The sequence below is a fragment of the Lynx rufus genome, unplaced genomic scaffold, assembly GCF_022079265.1.
Source record: "Lynx rufus isolate CCGP_SWC_20201006 ecotype Redwood Valley unplaced genomic scaffold, mLynRuf1.p SCAF_1, whole genome shotgun sequence".
NCBI classification, from domain to species: domain Eukaryota; kingdom Metazoa; phylum Chordata; class Mammalia; order Carnivora; family Felidae; genus Lynx; species Lynx rufus.
In genome coordinates this window covers 209,566,180-209,589,727 of record NW_025814823.1, presented here as the reverse complement: position 1 = coordinate 209,589,727, position 23,548 = coordinate 209,566,180, and the positions used below count along the sequence as shown (strand labels likewise).

The window sequence follows — 23,548 nt, the reverse complement described above, 5'->3', positions numbered from 1 at the left end:
TGTCCACACAAAACCCGCACATGATGTTTATAGCAGCTTTATTCATAATTTCCAAAACTTAGAGGCAACCAAGATGTCCTTCAGTAGGTGAAATAGGATAAGTAAATGGTAGTATATCCAGACAATGGAATATTAAACAGTGCTCAAAAGAAATGAGTTATTAAGTCATGAAAAGACATGAAGGAAACTTAAATATATATTACTGAGAGAAGCCAATCTGAAAAAAGCTATATACTGTACGATTCCAAGTATATGTCATTCTAGAAAAGGTAAAATTATGGAGACAGTAAAAACCCTACCAGTGGTTGGTAGGGGTTGGAGGAGGGAGAGGAGGGTTGAATAAGCATATCATAATGTTGATACCATAATGATGATTACACATCATTATACATTTGTCATAAACCATAGAATGTACAGCACCATGAGTGAACCCTATGTAAACTATGGACTGTGGTGATCATGATGTGTTAGTGTAGGTTCATCAACTATAAAATATGTACCACCAGGTGGGGGATATTGATAATGGGGAAAGCTATGCATGTGTAAGGGCAAGGGGACATATGGGAAATCTCTGTAACTTCCCTTCGATTTTATTTTGTGGACCTTAAACTGCTCTAAAAAATTAAAGTCTTAATAAAAAGAAAAACATTATATATTTTCTCAAGTTCTCATCTATAAATCCTAGACTACCAAGGAGCTGAAATAGCTAGTTATAAGCTTGGGCAATGGTTTTCTTAATGAGTTGTATTCATAAAGTTCTATTTTCGACCTAAGGCTTGCTTATTTGTACTCAGAGAAGAGACAGTGGCATTAATATCACTTTGTTAAAGGCATAATCAACTGGCCGTATTGATTGGAGTTCACATTGGCTTTTGACTTTAGAGGATGAGTAATCTCTTAGGATTAAACCAAACGTTGTTGTCCCAAGCTATAAAACATCCTGCATAAAAGAGGAGTAACTTTTGTCTTCACAACTACTTTTTTTCTCTTATTCATTCATTTTTTTCTTTCATTAAACATTTTTTAAGTATATTTTTATTTATTTTGAAAGAGAGATAGCAAGCGGGGAGGGCAGAGAGAGAGGGAAACAGAATCCTAAGCAGGTGCTGTGGTGCTAGGGTAACGCCCAACACGGGGTTCTAACTTACAAACTGGGAGATCATGACCTGAGCTGAAACCAAGAGTCAGATGCTTAACCAACTGAGCCACCAAGGCACCACATTTTTTTTCATTTATTTGCTAAAAACTGAGTGCCCATCTAGTCATAATGCTATTAAAGAAGAGTACTAGATTACATGATAGTTAGAGGGGCCTAATTTACTTGGAGGTCTATAAAGGCCTGTAAATGCTTAGAAGAGCACCGAAGTTTAATTTGAGTTTGAAGAATAAGTAGAATTCAATGAAGGGTATAGGGATTGGTGAAGAGTCAGAGTTTTCAGGTCATGATGTTCTGAAGCTGTTTAGAGAAGACAGGTACAGTGGAAAATAGAAAAAATGAGGTTCAAAAAGCTTTGGGACACATGTTGGTAATTTTGCATTTTATTTTAAGAGCAATGGAAATGATATTAGACTTGATAATTATCATTTAGTGGGTACAGCTAAAGCATAATTTGAAATAGGAGACTAAGGTAATAGTGGGGCCAATGAGTAATTCTATGAAAATATTTTTATTCAGCAACACTTATTAGGACTATACATGGTTTTGCTAGAATTCAGAAGTATATAGTTAAATAATATACCATTAGTTTGAACTTCAGATAAGGAGTTGTGTTGTGAAGAAATTAAAACCAATATGAAGTGAAAATATAGTAAGTATGTGAATCAAGTGCTTTGGGAATGCTTGCTGTGAGCTGGGAAACTCTATAACCAATCATGCCTAACAGAGGGAGGCTTGGGCTAAGAATATGAGCCTTAGAGCATTTTTTGACAACTCTTAGAGCAACTCAAGTCTTTTTGGCTTCCATGTGCTTGTCGGTCATGTAGTAAATACACATTGTTTTATTAAAATATACCTAAAATGTGGAGAGTTGTGAGGGTTTCCTCATAGAGAAGGACAAAACACAAAGAAAGGGAGTATATTGGCTTTTCTTTAGAGTTCTGTGAGGATTGTGTCATCTTGGCAGTAAATGCACCTTGAAAAATAAAGGATGTTCACAAAAATAGTATGAGATCTTGCCATTTGCGACAATATGGATGGACCTAGAGGGTATTATACTAAGGGAAATAAGACAAAGAAAGACAAACACCATACAATTTTACTCATATGTAGAATCTAAGAAATGAACAAACACATGAGCAAAATGCAGAAACAAACCCATAAATGCAATGAACAAACTGATGGTTGTCAGAGGGAAGGAGGTTGGGCAAAAGAGGGGAAAGGGAGTGTGAGACAGAGGCTTCCACTTATGGAATGAATGAATAGGTCATGGAGACAAGAGGCATGGCAAAGGGAATCTAATCAATGGTGTTGTAATAGTGTTGTATGGTGACAGATGGTAGCTACACTTGTGGGCACAATATACAGATTAGTTGAATCACCATGCTGTATGTCTGAAACTAGTGTAACTTTGTGTGTCAACTATACTTGAATAAAAAATATGAAACAAAACAAAACACCTCTCCGGGTGTTTTGCATACTAATATGCAGCCGAGATTGAGAAATAAAGTCTGAGGGCTTCCACAGGTTTACTTGTTCCTTGAAAGACCTGTGGACTCATTCTTTCTCTATCTTTTCTAGATGCTTAGTATACCAATAATATATAGTCATTGAATAAAATCTACAAAATACAAAAAAAAAAAAAAAAAGAAAAGAAAAGAAAGGCTGTTGACAAAACTAGGTGATGTTCCCAGCCAGTGGGCGGAGTTAGCAGGTAGTCTCTGCGGTGCTTATGCCCCGCCAGCCCGCTAGGGCGGCGCAGCTCCGGGGGCCGCGATCCCTTCGCGGAAGGTGACGCTCTTGGCCCCGGAGGCGGCGCAGTACCTGAAAGGCGATAGTTCCTGCTGGTTTTGCCGGGAGTCTTTCGCAGCTGCCTGTTCTGTGGCTGTGGCTCGTTCTGCGGCAGGCGGCCGGCCATGGAACGCCCCGGGCCCAGTGAAGGTGGGTTCCGTGGGGCGATCCTAGGCAGGGTGGGTAGGGCCAGCGGGTGCCGGCGTCGCCGCACTAACGAGGTCTCCTCCTTCTCCTCTTGCCCCAGTGACAGGCTCCGACGCGTCGGGACCGGATCCGCAGCTGGCGGTCACCATGGGCTTCACCGGGTTCGGTAAGTGACTGCCTTACGCTTAGCTCCGTCTCCTTTTGCACAGGTTTTAAGAACCGCAGGTTGAGAGGGGAGGCCCAGCTGTCACCTCTGTTCCGCACCCTCCGCTGTGCTAAGTCCTAGTTACTTTAACTCTAGTGTGTATACCTTGCAATTTCTGGGTATTCTCCATCCATTTTCCAATTCTTGCCTGTCTGTTGGGACCAGCTGAGGTGACACGAGTGGAAAGCCTTGTAAGAGAGAAAGGTAGCTTTGTGACTGACCCACGTGGTGGACGGTATTGGTTGGTGGAGGGAGTTGTCTTTTTGTGTCCAGAGACTGAGAGCTAACCATTGACCGTGGTCTGTAACGAGATGGCCTTTCTGGTAACAGGTGAGCCGTTAAGTGATATTATAACGGTTATTAAATCCTTTTTGATTCAAGCTTTTCTTCCCCGGCATCGTTACTTCAATCTCTCTGTGGAGCCTTTGTTATGAGATAAAGAAAAACATTTCGAACAGAGATGTAGTCATCTGTTGAAAACATTACTGTCTGTAAGAAAGCGACGTAAATTGTTTTTCCATTTCTTTTGGGTTTTGGACAGAACAGATATCAGGCTAATGTGTCCAGGTCTCTTGTTGGTGTTCATTTACCATCTATTATGGTAATGTCTTATGCCACATTTTTACTTCTAGGTAGTTGTTTTTGCAAAAATACTGCATACTTATGTATTATTACAGTACTTACTTTGTTTCAGTTCTTTAGCTTCTTCTCTGATGTCAAAAGTAACATATTTTTTTTTAATTTTTTTTTCAACGTTTATTTATTTTTGGGACAGAGAGAGACAGAGCATGAACGGGGGAGGGGCAGAGAGAGAGGGAGACACAGAATCGGAAACAGGCTCCAGGCTCTGAGCCATCAGCCCAGAGCCTGACGCGGGGCTCGAAATCCCGGACCGCGAGATCGTGACCTGGCTGAAGTCGGACGCTTAACCGACTGCGCCACCCAGGCGCCCCAAAAGTAACATATATTAATAGCAGGAAATCTGAAGAACACAAAAGATGAGAAGGAAGAAAGTAAAGCCATTAATAATCTCGTGATCTAGAAATCAAGACTTAGAACTTTGTTTTCCAGTTTTTCCTGTGGTGTATTTATCAAGAAACTTAAGATCATATGTATGTACAGGTTTATATTACTCTTAATTATATGCTTTATTTAATTCTTAATACTCTAAGGATTTTCCCATGTTATAAAATGCTCTTCCAAAATGGCTGAATAGTAGTCCATTTAATATAAGTGCATAATTTGTAATATTTTAAACTTTCTCCTACATAGTTTCTAATTCTAATTTTTTTCAGTAATACTAAAGTTAATATTTTTATAAATAACTTTCATGTCTTGTAAAAGGAATTTTTGTGTATTTTCATAAGGTAGTTTTCTAAAGAATGGACTATAATAAAACATAAATATTAAAAAGTAACCAAAAATTTGGGTATATGTCTTTTAAAACTGATACATTTTTGTCATAATGCCCTTCAGAAAGTTTGTTTCAATTTATACAAAAGTCAGTATCACGTAAGAATGACATTTTTACCATATTCTTATTAACATGGAGTAGACATTACTATAAAAAAACACGACGAAAACAAATATATTGCTTCCAGACTCATTCAGGTTGTTGTGAGAATTTGATTTCCTGTGGTTTTAGGGTTGAGGCCCCAGTTTCCTTAGTGGCTGTCAGGTGGGAGTCTCTTAGCTCCTTAAGGTACCTGAATTACTTGTCATCTTGCTGCCTTGATCTTAAAATGAAGTAGTGTTTCCAGTCCTTCTCACACTTTATATCTCCCTGACTTCTGCTGTATCTGTTCTGCATCTTTGCTTGCAAGGGCTTCTGTGATTTAGATTAAGACAATCTTCTGTTTTAAACCAGGATAATCTATTTTAAAGTCCATAATCTTAATTACATCTACCAAGTCCCTTTTGCTGTGTAATATAACATATTCACAGGTTCCCGAGATTAGGGTGTGAACATTCTCCATTCTGCCTATGACAGCAGTGTTAGGTTTAAGGGGTAGAGTCCAGGGGATTAGAGGAGGGTGGGAAAGTTGGCTGGTTAATGATGAGACTGTCAATAAAAATTCCCTGAAATAAACTTGTTCTTCTTAGATACTTATCTTGTAGCCACACTATAAATGAAACAGACTAAATGGTTATAAGTATTTGAGTACCTAAAGTTTGCCCAGCTTAGTGCAAGAAGATCACAGTCTGTTACTTATTTCTGTTTAGGAAAAAAAGCTCGAACATTTGATTTGGAAGCAATGTTTGAACAAACACGAAGAACGGCTGTGGAGAGAAGTCGGAAAACACTGGGTAAGAAGTACAGTTATGTCCTTTTTTTATTGGTTTAAATCCTGTACACGCTTTAAACAAGTATATCGACAATTATAGAAGACTGAGAAAGGGGTGCCTGGGTGGCTCAGTCAGTTGAGTATCCAAGACTCTTGATTTGGACTCAGGTCATGATCCAGGGTTGTGGGATCCAGCCGTCTGTCTGGCTACGTGCTGAGTGTGGAGTCTGCTTAAGATTCTCTCTCTCTCCCTCGGCCTGCTCCCGTGCGCTTTCTTTCTAAAAAAACAGAAAAAAAAATTCAAAATTGTTAAAAGATCACATGTGTTTGTTCCTTTGGAAGCAGAGATTATTATTTTTTTTTTAACGTAAAAAGTTGCATCTAAGTAGGATAAGAAAGCCTGGATGCTAAAATCTTTTTGAAGTGTGTGCTATGAAGAAGCAAGGATTCTAAATTAATTTGTAAGAATCAGAATAGCAGTTTCTTTATTACCTCTCCTTTCACCTTTATCTGATTTTCATTTCATTTTTTTCTTTTCCTGCTTACAGCGGAACCAGTATTTGGAAGGCTGGGCGAGAGGTGGCACTCAGAGCTGTGTACACCACTGAGTGTTGACTCAGTTTAGAAAATTGAGACATACAGTGAATGTGGCTGCTGCTGTTGAACCCCTGCATTAATGAATTGTATCACACATGTAACGAAGGCCTTAATTTCCAGACTGTCTGGTTTGATACCAGGTGGTTGGCAATTCTGGAAAGCGCCTTCGGGTCTTCCAAGTAGACTGACTTCTCTACTGCTTTCTTTGGATCTGAATCAGATCGTTGTTACATTGGAGAAGGAATAGATGTATCCTGATAGAGTAAAACGGGCTAGAAATCAGAGATAGGACTTTTAGACAAATTTAAGTGACTGTTCTTCTGCCAGTTGTCCTTTTTGGTTTAAAATGATATATATAGCAGTAATACCTAATATTTGGAAAGTGAGCTTCATGTGATTTTTTTTGGTCTTTGGAAGAATAAGTTGGTTTTTTTTTTGTGTGTGTGTGTGTGATGAGAGGCCCACTATGTACATATACTATTAAGAAAACTGTCATTATGTGAAATCTCACACACAATACACAAAAATATGGTAATGAACTCTTATCACACGGATTTAAGTACTATAATAATTCATGGCTGGTGTTATTTCCATTTACTTCCCCTCTCAGATTATTTTGGCGCAAATCTGAGACATTATTTCACCTGTAAATATTTTAGTATATGTTTTTAAGAGATACAGATCCTTGGGGCGCCTGGGTGGCGCAGTCGGTTAAGCGTCCGACTTCAGCCAGGTCACGATCTCGCGGTCCGTGAGTTCGAGCCCCGCGTCAGGCTCTGGGCTGATGGCTCGGAGCCTGGAGCCTGTTTCCGATTCTGTGTCTCCCTCTCTCTCTGCCCCTCCCCCGTTCATGCTCTGTCTCTCTCTGTCCCAAAAATAAATAAACGTTGAAAAAAAAAATTAAAAAAAAGAGATACAGATCCTTGAAAAAAATGTTTATTTTTGAGCGACAGCACAAGTTGCGGAGGGGCAGAGACAGAGGGGGATAAAAGATCTGAAGTGGGCTCTGTGCTGACAGCAGCCAGCCTGATGCAGGGCTCAAACTTGTGAACTGTGAGATCATGACCTGAGCCAAAGTCGGATGCTCAACCAACTGAGCCATCCAGGTGCCCCCCGATCCTCTTACCTTAGCATACTTAAAAATATTAAATAATTTGGTATCATCAGACAAGATACAAAGACATTTTGTATTTGAGGCCTATTTACAAATGCTTTAACCGCTTGATTTTTAAACATTTTAGTGAATGCTTATACTGTTATAGTATCGCATTCTTATATTTACCTCTTTCAGCATGTGATAACGAAACATTTGGCACAGAGATTGTCTTATTCACCTGAATAAGTTCTATAGTTCCCTATACCATGCCTTGCAAGATAAGTTCTCAATATATACTTGAGAAGGTTAAATTGAATTTGGAACTATAATACTGCCTTTTGAAAAACGCTGCTTCTTTGGAGAATGTTTTAAAATCCTTTGTATGGATACAGAGCTTGGGATTTGGAGTTGGAGGACCTAGGTTTGAGGGTCAGCCACACATCAGGTTAGAGATAATGTTGGATGAATTTTCAAATTTAGAGCCTTAATTTCTTTGTCTGTTAGGTGGAAGTGATAATAAGGTCTTCCTTAGAGGGTTCTTGAAAGGATTAAGATGTTGAGCATAGTACTATTTATTTATTTATTTATTTATTTATTTATTTATTAAGTTTATTTTGAGAGAGAGAGAGAGAGAGTGAGCACATGCATGCTAGTGAGGGAGATACAGAGAGAGGGAGAGAGAGAATCCCAAGCAGGCTGTGTACTGTCAGCACAGAGCCCCACATGAAGCGCGATCTCACAAACTCTGAGATGGTGACCTGAGCCTAAATCAAGAGTCAGATGCTTAACTGACTGAGCCGCCCAGGTGCCCCGGGCATAGTACTTTTTAAACAGTTAAGTACTTGAAAAATGTCACTTTTATTATTTATTATTTGTTTATTCCTTCCTTCCTTCCTTCCTTCCTTCCTTCCTTCCTTCCTTCCTTCCTTCCTTCCTTTCTTTCACACAAGTAGGGGAGGTGTAGAGAGAGGGAGACCCAGAATCCAAAGCAGGCTCCGGTCTCTGAGTTGTCAGCGTGGAGCCCAGTGCAGGACTGGAACCCATGAACCATGAAGTCATAACTGAGCTGCAGTTAGATGCTTAACAGACTGAGCCACCCAGGCACCCTAAAAATATCACTTTTAATTGCTAGAGTTTTTCTTAGTAAAAGCACATATGCGTTTAGCACCTGAGAGGACTTACAGTGAAGAGTTACTACGTTTTTAAAATTTGAAACGTTATCTCAGGACCAAGTTCTTCTGTGATGTTTGTGGATGAATTAAATGTATTGAACTTCCTTGATTTAGTATTGTTGGACGTGGATATAGTATTATATCCTCAGACTGCTGTTTTTACCCTGATCTCAACACATGAATCCAAAGTTTGCCTTATTTTTCTTGAAAGTTCAAAAACTGATATGGGCATAATTTATCTTGTGCTTGGATTGGAGTCTGTGAGCATTGACATGAAACTTGAGGAGAATAAAAACTTTGGTCCCTTTTAATAGCGAGTTTGTATATATGAATATGAACTGTTTTGGTTGGTAAATGCCCTAGTAGAAAGGATGAATTACTATAAAACCTCAATAAAGTATGCATTATTTAAAATGTCAGGAAATAGTAGTGGTGCAATTTTTTTTTTAAGTTTTTAAATTTTTTGAAAGCTCTAAGTTTGTTTAAGTCATATAAAAGGTCCTTTTTTAGGACTGTAATACTATGAGGACATAAGTGGGGAGGAAAGATTTCTTTTTAAAAATTTATTTATTTATTTTATTTATTTTTTAGAGAGGGAGAGAGATTGTGAGCTGGGGACAGGGGCACAGGGAGGGAGAGAGAATCTTAAGCAGGCTCCACATTTAGCAAGGAGCCTGATGCAGGGCTTGATCCCATGACCCTGGGATCAGGGCCTGAGCTGAAATCAAGAATTGGATGCTTAACCGACTGAGCCACCTAGCCCCCCCCCCCCCGCCAATTTTTTTTTATTCAAATGCTTATTTTGGTTGTGCCTATGTTTTAGATGGATTTATGAACTTTCTCAGTTATGTAACTGGAAAAAATGAAAAAAACATGAAAGAATTTGAAAATGATTTCAATGGATGATTTAATGATCCTGAAAAGAAAATCTGTCCTGTACATTTTAGAAATTAGAGAAGCTTAAAGGTTTTTATTTTTTTCCCCCTCCGGTGTACTTGAAATGGTCTCTCTACCTCATCATTTAAGGCCTCATATTTTACTTTTGTTAGGTGTTCTTTTTTTTTTTTAAATTTTTTTTTTTTTTTCAAAGTTTATTTATTTTTGGGACAGAGAGAGACAGAGCATGAACGGGGGAGGGGCAGAGAGAGAGGGAGACAGAAACGGAAACAGGCTCCAGGCTCTGAGCCGTCAGCCCAGAGCCCGACGCGGGGCTCGAACTCACGGACCGCGAGATCGTGACCTGGCTGAAGTCGGACGCTTAACCGACTGCGCCACCCAGGCGCCCCAATGTTTATTTATTTTTGAGAGAGAGGGAGAGACAGAGCGTGAGCAGGGGAGGGGCAGAGAGAGAGGGAGACACAGAATCTGAAGCAGGCTCCAGGCTCTGAGCTGTCAGCACAGAGCCCAATGTGGGGCTCGAACCCACGAACTGTTTGATCATGACCTGAGCTGAAGTCGGACGCTCAGACAACTGAGCCATCCAGGCACCCCACTAGGTGTTCTTTAAAAACCTGTTTGGATATAATGGCTTTGTTTCCATGACACTTTAAAAAATACTATAGATTTTATCTTAATATTGTTCACGTATTAAGGGTAAGAACTTTGTTCTTCACTTTTGCAGTGCCTAACAGAGCTGGGTACATAATGGTTATATCCCTAAATATTTAATGGAGATACGTCATAAATGTAGTTAAAATGTTCTTATTCTTTACTTCCTGGTATTTTGGCAATAAATATTTAAAATTATGGGCACCTGAGTGACTCAGTCAGTTGAGCATCTGACTTTGGCTCAGGTCATGATCTCATCGTTCCTGAGTTTGAGCCCCACATCAGGATTCACTGCTGTCAGCACGGAGCCCACTTTGGATCCTCTGTGTCTCTTCTCTCTCTCTCTCTTTTTGCCCCTCTCTTGTTTGTGCTCTCTCCCTCTCAAAAATAAATAAACATTAAAAAAAATTAAATTCATTGTAAATTTATATGAAATTTGTAGGGTAATGAATTATTTTAAAGTAGAATAACAAAAACATTTAGCAAGATTTAAGTCCCGTGGGTGAAAAGAGTATCATGATTAGAGAACATTTATTTTAGCTATTATTTCTGGTAATTTTATTTCTTTTACTTTTTTTTTTTTAAGTTTATTTATTTTGAGAGAGAAACAGAGAGAGAGCACAAGTCAGGAAGGGTCAGACGGAGAGACAGAATCCCAAGCAGGCTCCACGCCATCAGTGCAGAGACTGATGCAGAGCTTGAACTCACAGACTTGAGATCATGGAGATCAAGAGTTGGGCACTTAACCATCTGCACCACCCAAGAACCCCTTTATTTCTTTTATATTTTAAGTTTCATTTCTTCAAGTTAAGTGGTTGCTATAATGATTGGCTCTGAGATTTTCAGCTGCTGAATTACATTCTTTTGAGTCTGCAGTTTGTGTGAATCAGCCCAGATAGGACATGGAGGTTTTGGATAGTTTGCTGGTAATCTAGACAAAAATTGCATACATTTGGAGGGGCTTTTGCAGAAATGGCTGTCCATAGTTGATAACTGAAGGCAGAGAACAATAAAATGAGGTGCTTGGAAGTATAAAATTAAGTGTTGGGTAGTAGATTAATTCATTTTGGTTGAGGGAAGATACAGAGCATTTTTACAGTGCTTACAGTGTGCTTGGTTCCACATTGGGTCAAAGTGCATGAAATGATACCCTCTGTCAGGGAGTTATAGACTACTGAATTCTGTTTGGTTTTGGTTTTTGTCCTCAGTTAACAATGAGGAAGAAAAATTTTTTTCCTCTAAAATGTCTTAATCCCCCTTTTATCTTTATCCTTTGCTTTAATGAAGCATCAGGTGATGGCAAGAACCTCTCTGATTAGAAAATCCTTTCTAGTGTTGGGGCTCCTGGGTGGCTCAGTCGGTTAAGCGTCCCACTTCAGCTCAGGTCACAATCTCACACTCTGAGTTTGAGCCCCGTGTCGGGCTCTGTGCTGACAGCTCAGAGCCTGGAGCCTGCTTCAGATTGTGTCTCCCTCTCTGCCCCTCCCCTGCTCATGCTGTCTCTCTCTGTCTCAAAAATAAGTAAAAACACTTTAAAAAATTAGAAAAAATAAAAAATAAATAAAAAAAGAAGATCCTTTCTAGTGTTGAAAAATTAAAATTTTAAATTAAAAAATTAGATGCTTCACTAGGGACAAGTAGTTTGGAGTAGTTATCCTCTGCTGAGGAACTCTAGTTGAACAGGTGGGTGGGCCAGTTTCCGGATAGTCTGGCCACAAGCATGCAGTGAAGGGCTGGGCTTTATTGCCTCTTGGAGAGAAAGGCAGGCAAATTGTTACTTAAGGTGGGTGGTGCTCATTGGATAATTTTAGTCTCTTAAGAAAGTCTGGTCACATCTCAGATCCAGTTTTGGAGCCTCAATTTACTGTTTTGGGACTTTATAGCTTTGTTACTTGACTTTTCAATGGCTTAGATTTCTCAAATGTAGAGTGAGAATAATAGTACCTACTTCAAGTGTATTGTGTAACTGAGATTGTTAGGAGAGTAAAACTTCAATGTTCTCACTTAAAAAAAAAAAAAGGTAGATATGTGAGATGATGGATATGTTCATTCACTCCATGGAGGGAATCCTCTCATAATGTATATGTATATTATATCACATTGTACATTTTAAATCTTTTATAATTTTATTTGTCACCTATAGCTCAATAAAGCTAAAAAAATAATATCTACTTCAGAGGTCATTGTGATGATTAAAAGAGTTAATTTATAGGCAGTGCTTAAAACAATACCTCATACATAGTTAGCTCCATGTTAAGTATTAGCTGCTCTAATTTTTGTTAAATTAAGGTTGCTACTAAGATACTTTTTGTTACTTGCAAAGAAGTCCTAGAAGACCTAATTAAAAATGGCTCAAGGGGCTCCTGGGTAGCTCAGATGGTTAAGTGTCTGACTTTGGCTCAGGTCATGATCTCGCGGCTCCTTAGTTTGAGCCCCACGTCAGGCTCTGTGCTGGCTGCTTTGGATTCTGTGTCTGCCTCTCTCTCCGCCCCTCCCCTGCTCATGCTCTGTCTCTCTCTCTCTCTCTCTCTCTCTCTCTCTCTCTCTCTCTCTTAAAAATAAATAATAAACATTAAGAAAATTTTTTTAAATAAAAAATAAAAATGGCACAACTAAGAAAAATGTACTGTTGCACATGACAATAACTCTGGAATGGGGCTCTTCCATCTTCTGAGTCCTGACCTGAAGAATATTAAGTTTTTCCCTCTTTTTCTGCTTTGCCAGTTGTAGGGTATTGGCTTGTCCCAAGCTGGGTATATTCTCATGACCTAAAATTGTAAGTGAAATTTTGTTACATGCAGATGACCACCTCCACAGGCTGAAAGGATACTGTTTGATATATGTTTTAAAAGTAAGGGGTGCCTGGGTGGCTCAGTTGGTTAAACTGACTCTTGATTTCAACTCAGGTCATGATCCTCAAGGTCATGGGATTGAGTGGAGCCTGCTTGGGATTCTCTCTTCTTCTCTCTCTCAAAACAAATAAAAGAAGTAAGAAAACCTTTTTCAAGTTTTCTTCCAGCTGACTTCTCAGATCTTAATTGACTAGTATTAGTGTGGCACATCAGTTCCAAAAAACAGCCACTGACAAGAGTGATAAAGTTGAGTTGGAATCAAGTTTTAACCCTTTCTGGGCGGGGAGGGGCCCAGGATCTGCTGAAGCACTTGCTCTTATCGGGAGAAAATTGTGGTTTTCGGAGCAAGGGAAAAAGGGAGAAATGGTTGTTGGCTAGCTAATGATGTATGCCGAGGTACTGTTTACTGAGTAAGGTCAGAACTGCCCAAGACCTGAGCCTAGGATCAAATGTCCAAGTGTTTTTCACCCCCGAACCCCTCTCCTCCCACCCTGTAGAGTACAGAGGGATTGACTGGAGAAGCAGGATGAGGGTAGGAGCCAAGGAGGGCAACTCTTTAAAAAAAAAATTGTTTTTCTAATGTTTATTTTTGAAGGAGAGAGATATAGGCGTGAGCAGGGAGGGGCAGAGAGAGAGGGGGAGACACAGAATCCAAAGCAGGCTCCAGGCTCTGAGCTGGTTAGCACAGAGCCCAACAAGGGGCTTGAACCTGCCCACCGTTAGATCATGACCTGAACTGACATGGGACGCTTGACTGAGTGAGCCACCCAGGTGCCCCGGGGCAGCTCTTATAGGACATTATCTTCCTCTTTTTTTATTTTTTTCAACCTCAGCATCAGAGTGCAGAATTGTCAACTTCTAAGTCACCTTAGCCCAGTGGTGAGCACAAAAAATATGAACACAAACTAGGGCTGTAGTATGTATTTGCCTTACCTCTTCCTGCAGAGTTTAATCTTCCTTGTTTGAATTCAGAGGATATCTAGTTACTTGTTGACGCTTGTTATCTCCTTGTTTCTCATCACCCAGGTCCTAGCAACAAAAGACCCTAAAGAGTACAACATTCCAATTAATAAGTACCCTTTAATAGTGCCTAAGTTTGGGTGTATTGTTTTTTCATCATTAAGGAAAAATGTTAAAGATTATCTTAAGTTATTGAGGATCATGGTAATTAAGAACCAGACTGTTCATATAATTAATTTCCTTCCTATGTGTCCCTCAATTGTAGAGTGAGATTATCAGAGGAAAAAGATTTAATTTCTTTGGATATTTGTTTTTGTCTTTCCAAGGTAAATAACTCTAGAAATCTGAAATTTTCTCATGGTTTTTGTGGGAAGTCCTTGACCACAAATCCAGTGTGGGAAATTCAGAAATGAACAAAATGTTTTTTTTTTTTAAATTTTTTTTTTCAATGTTTATTTATTTTTGGGACAGAGAGAGACAGAGCATGAACGGGGGAGGGGCAGAGAGAGAGGGAGACACAGAATCGGAAATAGGCTCCAGGCTCTGAGCCATCAGCCCAGAGCCCGACGCGGGGCTCGAACTCACGGACCGCGAGATCGTGACCTGGCTGAAGTCGGACGCTTAACCGACTGCGCCACCCAGGCGCCCCTGAACAAAATGTTTTTTTACACAGAGCCCGACACAGGGCTTGAACTTGTGAACCATGAGATCATGACCTGAGCCAAAGTTGGATGCTTAACTGTCTGAACCATCCAGGTGACCTAGGAATGAACAAAATTCTGTTTATAGTGTAAAACATTGAAAATGAAAAGTAAAATTACCTAAGATCTTACTTTTAGATACTTTTTTACTTATAACCTTCCACATCTTTTTATTTTATTTTTATTAATTAATAATTAATTAATTGATTTAAAGACTTTATTTTTAAACAATCTCTACATCCAATGTGGGGCTCAAACACACAACCCCGAGATCAAGAATTACATGTTCCACTGACTGAGCCAGCCAGACTCCTCCTATATCTTTTTAGATAGTACATTGTGGTTCATATGCTATTCACATGCTAATTTTGCTTAGTGCATCTGTTACTATTTTTCCCAGATTTGTACATTTTCCATCACTAATTTTATTGACTGTATTTTATATTATCGTGGTTTACAATAGTTATTTTCCCATTGTTAGACATGTAGGTTGATAATTTTTTGCTGTTACTGGGACCACTCTAAGTTACATCTCTGTGACTATGTTAATTTTTAGCCTTTATTAATAGTGAAAAATTTTGAAGAGTAACTGTTGGAAAATTTTTTAATCTTTTCAGAAGCAAGAGAAAAAGAGGAAGAAATGAACAGAGAGAAAGAATTAAGAAGGCAAAATGAAGATATTGAACCAACATCTTCAGGCTCAAATGTGGTCAGAGATTGCTCTAAATCATCTTCCAGGTGCTTGATTTTCTCAAAAGGATTCTATTAAATTATCGCTCCCATTTAGGTGTTTAATCTCAGATTAAATTGAATCTAGATAATTGATTATCTTAGATAATTGAAACTGGTAGTCATTGCAAAGGAAAAAAGAGGATAGAGATTTTGTTCTAAGAAATTTTTTAAAAATATCTTCAGTTTTTTTTTTAACTAAAGATCTTCAGTTCTAATTAGAGGTCAGCAAGTAAACACTATCAGATTTTAGTTTTCTCAGAAATATAAAGCAAGTGAGAGCTTCTTTTGTCAGTCACCACAATGACTACGCGTTGGCACTAGGGGGAGCAGTCTCTACTGGTTCTGAGAAGGGACAGGGTGACCTTTTTCCTAGGGAAGAGAAAGCCCATAATTAAAAAGAATTCTCTTGAAATTTTGTAAACAAATACACATTTTTAGATAAATGAGAAAGTACACATTAGTTAAGGACTTTTAAAAATGTTTTTTTTAATGTTTATTTGCAAGAGAGAGAGAGAGACAGAGCATGAGCAGGGAGGTGCAGAGAGCAAGGGAGACACAGAATCCAAAGCAGGCTCTAGGCTCTGAGTGGTCAGCACAGAGCCTGATGCAGGGCTTGAACTTACAAACCTCAAGATCATGACCTGAGCTGCAGTTGGATGCTTAACTGACTGAGCTACCCAGGCGCCCCAACATTAGTTAAGGACTTTTAAAGGCCCTTTTGATAATGGTTTTCATGTACTAGGACAAAATGCTAGAACATATAGGTGGGAGGAAACTGTTAAATGACTTTTTTCTTCAATGAGGCAACTCAAAGTTGTATAATTTCTGCATAATTTTTTTTTTAATTTTTAAAAAAAAATTTTTTTTTTTCAACGTTTATTTATTTTTGGGACAGAGAGAGACAGAGCATGAACGGGGGAGGGGCAGAGAGAGAGGGAGACACAGAATCGGAAACAGGCTCCAGGCTTTGAGCCATCAGCCCAGAGCCTGACGCGGGGCTCAAACTCCCGGACCGCGAGATCATGACCTGGCTGAAGTCGGACACTTAACCGACTGTGCCACCCAGGCGCCCCGAATTTCTGCATAATTTTAATTGCTATAAGGCTATGCAGTTTTTCTTGTGATTTTTACGTATTTTTTTAAAAAAATAAATCTGATCATTTCTTTCTCCACTTGAATTTGGACCTCATAATTTATATTGATAAACTTGTTGGATTTGATATTTTTTCTCATTCTCTAGCTTTTTATTTATTTATTTTATTTAATTTTATTAAAAAAAATTTTTTTTTAACATTTATTTATTTTTGAGACAGAGAGAGAGCATGAACAGGGGAGGGTCAGAGAAAGAGGGAGACACAGAATCTGAAACAGGCTCCAGGCTCTGAGCTGTCAGCACAGAGCCCGACGTGGGGCTCGAACCCACGGATCGTGAGATCATGACCTGAGCCGAAGTCGGACGCTTAACCCACTGAGCCACCCAGGCGTCCCAACATTCTCTAGCTTTTTATTTTTTTTTATTTTTTTTTTAATTTTTTTTTTTTCAACGTTTATTTATTTTTGGGACAGAGAGAGACAGAGCACGAACGGGCGAGGGGCAGAGAGAGAGGGAGACACAGAATCGGAAACAGGCTCCAGGCTCCGAGCCATCAGCCCAGAGCCCGACGCGGGGCTCGAACCCACGGACCGCGAGATCGTGACCTGGCCGAAGTCGGACGCCCAACCGACTGCGCCACCCAGGCGCCCCAACATTCTCTAGCTTTTAAAGAATCTCAGTTATATCACATTTCATTGTACAAACATTGTTTTCATGTGTTTGAGCATATTTTATTCAAGATACGTTTCTAATTTTTTTTTAATGTTTATTTATTTTTGAGAGAGAGAGAAAAAGCACGAGCAGGGAGAGGAGGGTCAAGAGAGAGGGAGACACAGAATCAGAAGCGGGCTCCAGGCTCTGCACTGTCAGCACAGAGCCTGACATGGGGCTTGTACTTATGGACCGTGAGATCATTACCTGAGCCAAAGTCTGACACTTAACTGACTGAGCCACTTAGGTAGGCTCTCTAAGATATATTTCTTAGGCAGTTATTGTCCCTCAGATATGAGATTATTATGCTATTCTCTTTTTTTCTAGATTTAATAAAAATTACTTTAAATTATAAGTGAGAAATTATTATGAAGTATTTAAGACTTTCAAAAAGTTGATAAAGGACAGTATCCACTAGACAACTTAAGAAGTAAACTTTTACTGTTATGGTGAACACTTCTCAGAACTGCCTTCCATTGCCACCCCCTCCCTTCTTGGCAGAAGTAACCAATCTTCTAAATTTAAAATTTTTTTATGTATCTCTTTATAATGTTATTGTGTATCTTTGTATCCCTAAGACATACATAATATTGTTTTGCATAATTTACAACCTTTCTAGTATAGCACTTAGCATATTATACACTATTATGTAAACTGTTTCTGCTGTGCGTTCTTTCATAAGATTATGGACACTGTAAAGTCAGGGTTGTTTTTCCCTTTAATTAAACAAAAAATTTTTGTTATGAAGTATATTATACATATAAAGCTCTGTATATCCTACATTTAAAGTAGAGAGAATGATGAAGTGAACACCTAGCTTGGGAGACAGTATAGAGCTTTACTAGTGTCTTTGAAGTCCTCTCTCTGCTCATATTTCTCTTTCTTGCACAGGGGAAATCTTTACTTTGTTTACCCTTACTTCCTTTTTTTCTAAATAGTTTATTAGGTATAAGTGTATTCCTAAACAGTATGTTGTTTTATATGATTTCTTATTTAAAATTACTTATTTATTTAGAGTGCATGCATGTGAGTGAGTGTTGAGTTGGGGAGGGGCAGAGAGGGAGAGAGAGAATCCCAAGAAGACGTTGCACTGTCAGGGCCCTGACTTGGGGCTCGATCCCACAAACCGTGGAATCATGACCTGAGCTGAAATAAAGATTCAGATACTCAACTGACTGAGGCCAGGGGCCTCATGATTTCTTATTTTATATTGATGCTGTTAATGCTGTCTTGGATTTTTTTTTCACTTTGGTGTTGTTGTTTTTTTTTTTTTTAATCCAAGAGGTTTTTGAGATTCACTCATGTTCACAAGTGAGGTTATAGTTTATTTTCAGTGCAGTTTGGTTTTCTTTTTAGAAATACACTAATTTTTTCCATTGTCTAGTCAGTTTAGGTTGCTGTTTTTCTGTATTATTATGACATATTTTTTATGTTTTTACTGCCTTGTAGCCATCCTCTGTTTTATATGTGCAAAAGTTTCTTTACAGTATGTATCTAGTAGTAGACTTGTTAGGTCTTTAAGTACATACTTACTTTTACTATATTTGGCTTAATTATTTTCTGAAGAGTTTGTACCCATTTACATTACCACCAGCAGAGTGTAAGAATTCCTGTTGCTCCACATCCTTGCCAACACCCATTATTGTTACACATTTTCATTTTTGCCAATCTGATTATTGTGAAGTAATAGCCTTATGATGTTCGTTTGCACTTTGCTGGCTACTAGTGTAGTTGTGCATCATTTTAAAAGTTTTTTGGAGAGATATTTTTTCTTCTGAAGATATAAAAAGAACTGTATCTTCTGTCAGATTTTATACTGGGTTGCTTGATGGTTTATTATAATTTTTTTATTTTTTAATGGTGTTTTTTAAATAAACACAAGTTTCACATTTTAATGTATTCTAGTTTATTAATCTTTTCTTCTGTGTTTTTGTGTTTTGCTTAAGAAAGGAGTCCTGGGGTGCCTGTTTGGCTCAGTTGGTTGAGCGTCGGACTCTTGATGTCCCCTCAGGTCATGATCTTGCGGTTGTGGGATCAAGCCCTGTGTCAGGCTCTGTGCTGAGCTGCTGAGCATGGAGCCTGCTTGGGATTTTCTCTCCCTTTCTCTCTGTGCCCCTCTCCTTCTCGTGCTCCTGCACACGTACTCTCTCTCCCCCAAAGTAAATAAATAAACTTAAAAAAAAAGAAAAAAGAAATGAGTCTTTGCTCTGAGATCATAAAGAAAACTTCCTATGTTTTTCTTGAAGTTATCGAGTTTTGTATTTAACATTTATGTCTTTAATCAATCCAGAATTGCTTTTTGTGAGTAATGTGAAGTTGTAATCCAATTTTATTTTCTCCTCCATATGGCTAATCAATTTTCCCTGTCCCTTTATTTTTAATTTTAATAGGATTTACTTTTTATTTATTTTTTAATTAAAAAATTTTTTAATGTTTATTTTTGAGAGAGAGAGACAGAGACAGAGCATGAGTGGGGGAAGGGCAGAGAGAGGGTAACACAGAATCTGAAGCAGGCTCCGGGCTCTGAGCTGTCAGCATAGAACCAGACACAGGGCTGGAACCCACAAGCAGTGAGGTCATGACCTAAGCCGAAGTCAGATGCCTAACTGACTGAGCCATCCAGGCTCCCCAAGGCCTTATTTTTTAGATTAGTTTTAGGCTCATAGCAAAATTGAGCAGAAGGTACAGAGATTTTTTTTCCATATAGCTCCTGTCCTCCTACCTCCCTCATCATCAACACCCCCCTACCAGAGCAATACATTTGTTACAATTGATGACCCCATGCTGACACATCATCATCACTCAGAATCCATAGTTACATGAGAGTTCAGTCTTTGATGTTGTACATTCTGTAGGTTTGGACACATATGTAATGACATGTAGCTACCATTATATATCAGAGTAGTTTCAGTGACTTAAACATCCTCTGTGCGCTACCTTTTCATTCCTTCCTCCCCCTAATTCCCAACAACCACTGATCTTTTAAATTTTTGTCAAAGAATTTATACACATTATGAAGTCAAGCATTGTTTTTCCCTGTTCATGATTCTTACTTTCCAGAAAAAAACTACTTAAATTTTTTTGTTTTTCATCTTTTATTTACCTTCATATTTCTAAATTGTAACCTTTTACCACTGTCTTGATTTTTTTCTACTGTGGCAACTTTCTATTTCCAAATTTTTTTACACACCAAGCAGAAATTTGACCACTAACCAATGATTTCTCACTGTTCTCTCCTCTTAGCCACTGATATACTTTCTGTCTCCTTGAAATTTACCTGTTCTAGATATTTCATATAAGTGGAATTATACACTGTTTTCCTTTCATATCTGGCTTCTTTCACTTTGGATGATGTTTTCAAAGTTCTTGTATCAGAACTTCATTCCTTTAAATGGTTAAATAGTATTCCATTGTATGTATATATCACAATTTGTTTATCCATTCATGTGTTACTGACTATTTTTGGGTTTCCACCTTTTGAGTTTTGTGAATGTAATGAACATTGGTGTACAAGCGTATGTTTTTGAGTCTTTGCTTTTAATTCTTTTTGGTATATACCTAGGAGTGGAATTTATGGGTTATATGGTGATTTTATGTTTAACTTTCTTTTTTTTTAAATTTTTATTCACTTACTTTTTAAGATTCATTTTTAAAAATATTTTTAAGTTATATATATATACTTAAGGGAGGGTCAGGGAGAGAGGGAGACACAGAATCCGAAGCAGGTTCCAAGCCTTGAGCTGTCAGCACAGAGCCCAACGTGGGGCTCAAACTCACAAACCGTGAGGTCATGACCTGAGCCGAAGTTGGATGCTCAACTGACTGAGCCACCCAGGTGCCCCAGTATTTTTAAGTAATCTTTATACCCAACATAGTGCTTGAACCTAAGTACCCCAAGATCAAGAGTCATGTGCTCTCCACTGACTGAGCCAGCCACGTGCCCTTATTTATTTTAAGTAATCTCTACATCCAACATGGGGTTCGAAGTCAGGATCCTGAGGTCAAGAGTCGCATGCTCCTCTGACTGAGCCAGCCAGGCACCCCTGTTTAACTTTCTTTATGAGGAATTGCCTAACTGTTTTACAATGTGGTTGCACCATTTTATATTCCTATCAGCAATGTACGAGGGTTCCAATTTTTTCACATTCTTGTCATTAGTTATTTTCCATTTTGTTTTGTTATGTTTTTAATATAGTCATCCTAGTAGGTGTGAATTGGTATCATGTAGTTTTTAGTTTCATTTCCCTAATGTCTAAAGGTTTTGAGCATTTTTTCATGTGCTTATTGGCCATTTATATATCTTCTTTGGAGAAATAACTATTGAAGTCCTTTAACCATTTTTTTTTTATTCATTATTATTATTTTTTTAAGTAGTCTTCACATTTAACACAGAGCCCAATGCAGGGCTTGAACTCATGACCCTGAGATCAAATCTGAGCTGAGATCAAGAGTTGGACACTTAACCGACTGAGCCACCCAAGAGCCCCCAAATAATTTTTTAAAAAATCTACAATGTTGTTAAAATTTGTTTTAGAGGAAGGTAGTCATTTAAGACTACCACTTTTTAAAAAAAAATTTAAGTTTTTGGTAGGTGCCTGGGTGGCTCAGTCGGTTAAGCACCTGACTCTTGATTTCAGCCCAGGTCGTGATCTCACAGTTTGTGAGTTGGAGTTCCGCATTGGCTCTATGCTGACAGTGTGGAGCTTGCTTGGGATTCTCTCCCCCTCTCTCTCTGACCCTCTCTTGCTCACACTCTCTCTTTCCCAAAATAAATAAACTTAAAAAAATAAATTAAAAACATTTGTTTTAATTTGAGAGAGAGAGAGAGAGGGTGAGAGCATGTGCAAGCAGGGGAGAGTGGCTGAAGGTGAGAGAAAGAAAGAGAGGGAGAGAGAGAATCCCAAGCAGGCTCCACACTCAGCATAGAGCCTCATGTGGAGCTCGATCCCACAACCCTGGGATCATGACCTGAGCTGAAATCAAGAGTTGGACACTCAACTGACTGAGCCATCCAGGCGTCCCTAAGACTACCCCCTTTTTTTGGCTTTAAAGAAATAGTATATGAATGTAAGTTGCCCTTCAAAATCAAATACTGGGAAGAAATATGTCATTTATTCAATGAAATATAGCTGCAGGATAGGAGAGAAATATTGATGTACTCATAATTTGTAAGATAGGAATCATTCAGACATTTGCATTTTCTCTAAAGAAATTAGTACCAGAAATAATGAATTTTGCTTATGAATTTAATTTCTAAACTGAAATTGTATACTTACACATCTTATTTAATGCTTAGCTAAGCTCTCTTTTAAAAAGTCAGCTGAGAAAAATGTTAGGTTTTGACTCCTTTGTTTTCTCATCAGATGCATATTGTTTCTCAGGATCTGGTTCATATTTTGGCACCACATTGAGTCAAGGCATATTTTAAACATGGAATGTGCTCTGTTTTCTGTCACGGACATTTTTGGGCATAATTTTACAGACTTTGTTTTTCAGAAATTGAAAATATGTTAAAATAGTTTATTTTTTTGCCTTGTGTATATTAGAAGCAAAAAGACAGAAATGGACTTAGAAGCTGCATAGAAGCTGATACATTCCATCTAGTTTCATGTGGGTATTAGGACTGCATAATCAGCCCTGGAATCAACATGGCTTCATGTAGTTGTCAGTTCCGTGCTTGCTTCTGAACTAGTTAATTCAGTTAAAGCATTGGTGCTAAAGATTAACAGTTTAGTTAGAGCTCTCTGTGCTCTGAATAATTTTGCATTAAGAAAGTCTGCGACTTCTAAACTAGTACAGTTGGGAATTTGTGATTTTAATCACAAGGGAGAAAATTTTGGAGTGTGACTACTTTAATAAAAATGTATTCAGTCATCCAGCTGTTATTTATTGAACATCTATTGTGGGTTAGGCACTGGTTTCGGCACTGGGGATACAGCAATTAGGGAGTCAGATGAGATCTCTGAGCTCATATTGTTGGGATATTTGAGGAGATGGATAACAGATTGTAAACAACTGAGTAACCAATCAAATAAGATAACTTAGTGAGGTATTTAATAAAGATAAACTAAGAGAATGAAGATAATAGTGACTGATAGGGATGTGTTTGAAGATTAAGAAAGGGGGGGGCATTAAAGCCTCTTTGAGGAGGTGACATGGGACGAGACCTGAAAGATGAGAAAGAGGCCATTTAATGATCAGTTCCAGCAGAGGGAACTGCAAGTGCAAAGACCCTCATGCTGGACCAAGCTTAACCTATATGGTTTGAAAGAAGGCCTGTAGGGCTGGAGAACCACGAGCTAAACCATTGCAAAAACAAAGAGAAGCTCTTCGTGGAGGTTTGCTTGCTCCCGTCTTTGTATGTGGATAAGTGTTTAAGTATGTATTCCCCTCAATATTGATCTTAGATGAAAATAAAAAGAAAAATCACATTTTTTTTTTCTTCAGTGGATATTGAGTGCCTATTAATTACGTCAGGCCTCATTTAGGTGCTAGAGACAGC

The 23,548-nt window shown here is 38.5% G+C and overlaps 1 protein-coding gene across 2 annotated transcripts in view; it reads left to right on the top strand.

Moving 5' to 3' along the window:
* Positions 1-2,969: 2,969 nt before the first annotated feature.
* WDR70 (WD repeat domain 70) overlaps positions 2,970-23,548 on the top strand; it is a 298,862-nt gene continuing 278,283 nt past the window's right edge. The window contains exons 1-4 of one of the 2 annotated variants that reach the window (XM_047093335.1): positions 2,970-3,097; positions 3,195-3,260; positions 5,523-5,606; positions 15,128-15,248. In XM_047093335.1, the coding sequence (XP_046949291.1) occupies positions 3,073-3,097; positions 3,195-3,260; positions 5,523-5,606; positions 15,128-15,248 (296 nt within the window). In that variant the 5' untranslated portion in view covers positions 2,970-3,072. Of the gene's footprint in view, positions 3,098-3,194; positions 3,261-5,522; positions 5,607-8,046; positions 8,111-15,127; positions 15,249-23,548 lie in introns of those variants that run through there. The other variant, XM_047093345.1, reaches the window with a different exon arrangement.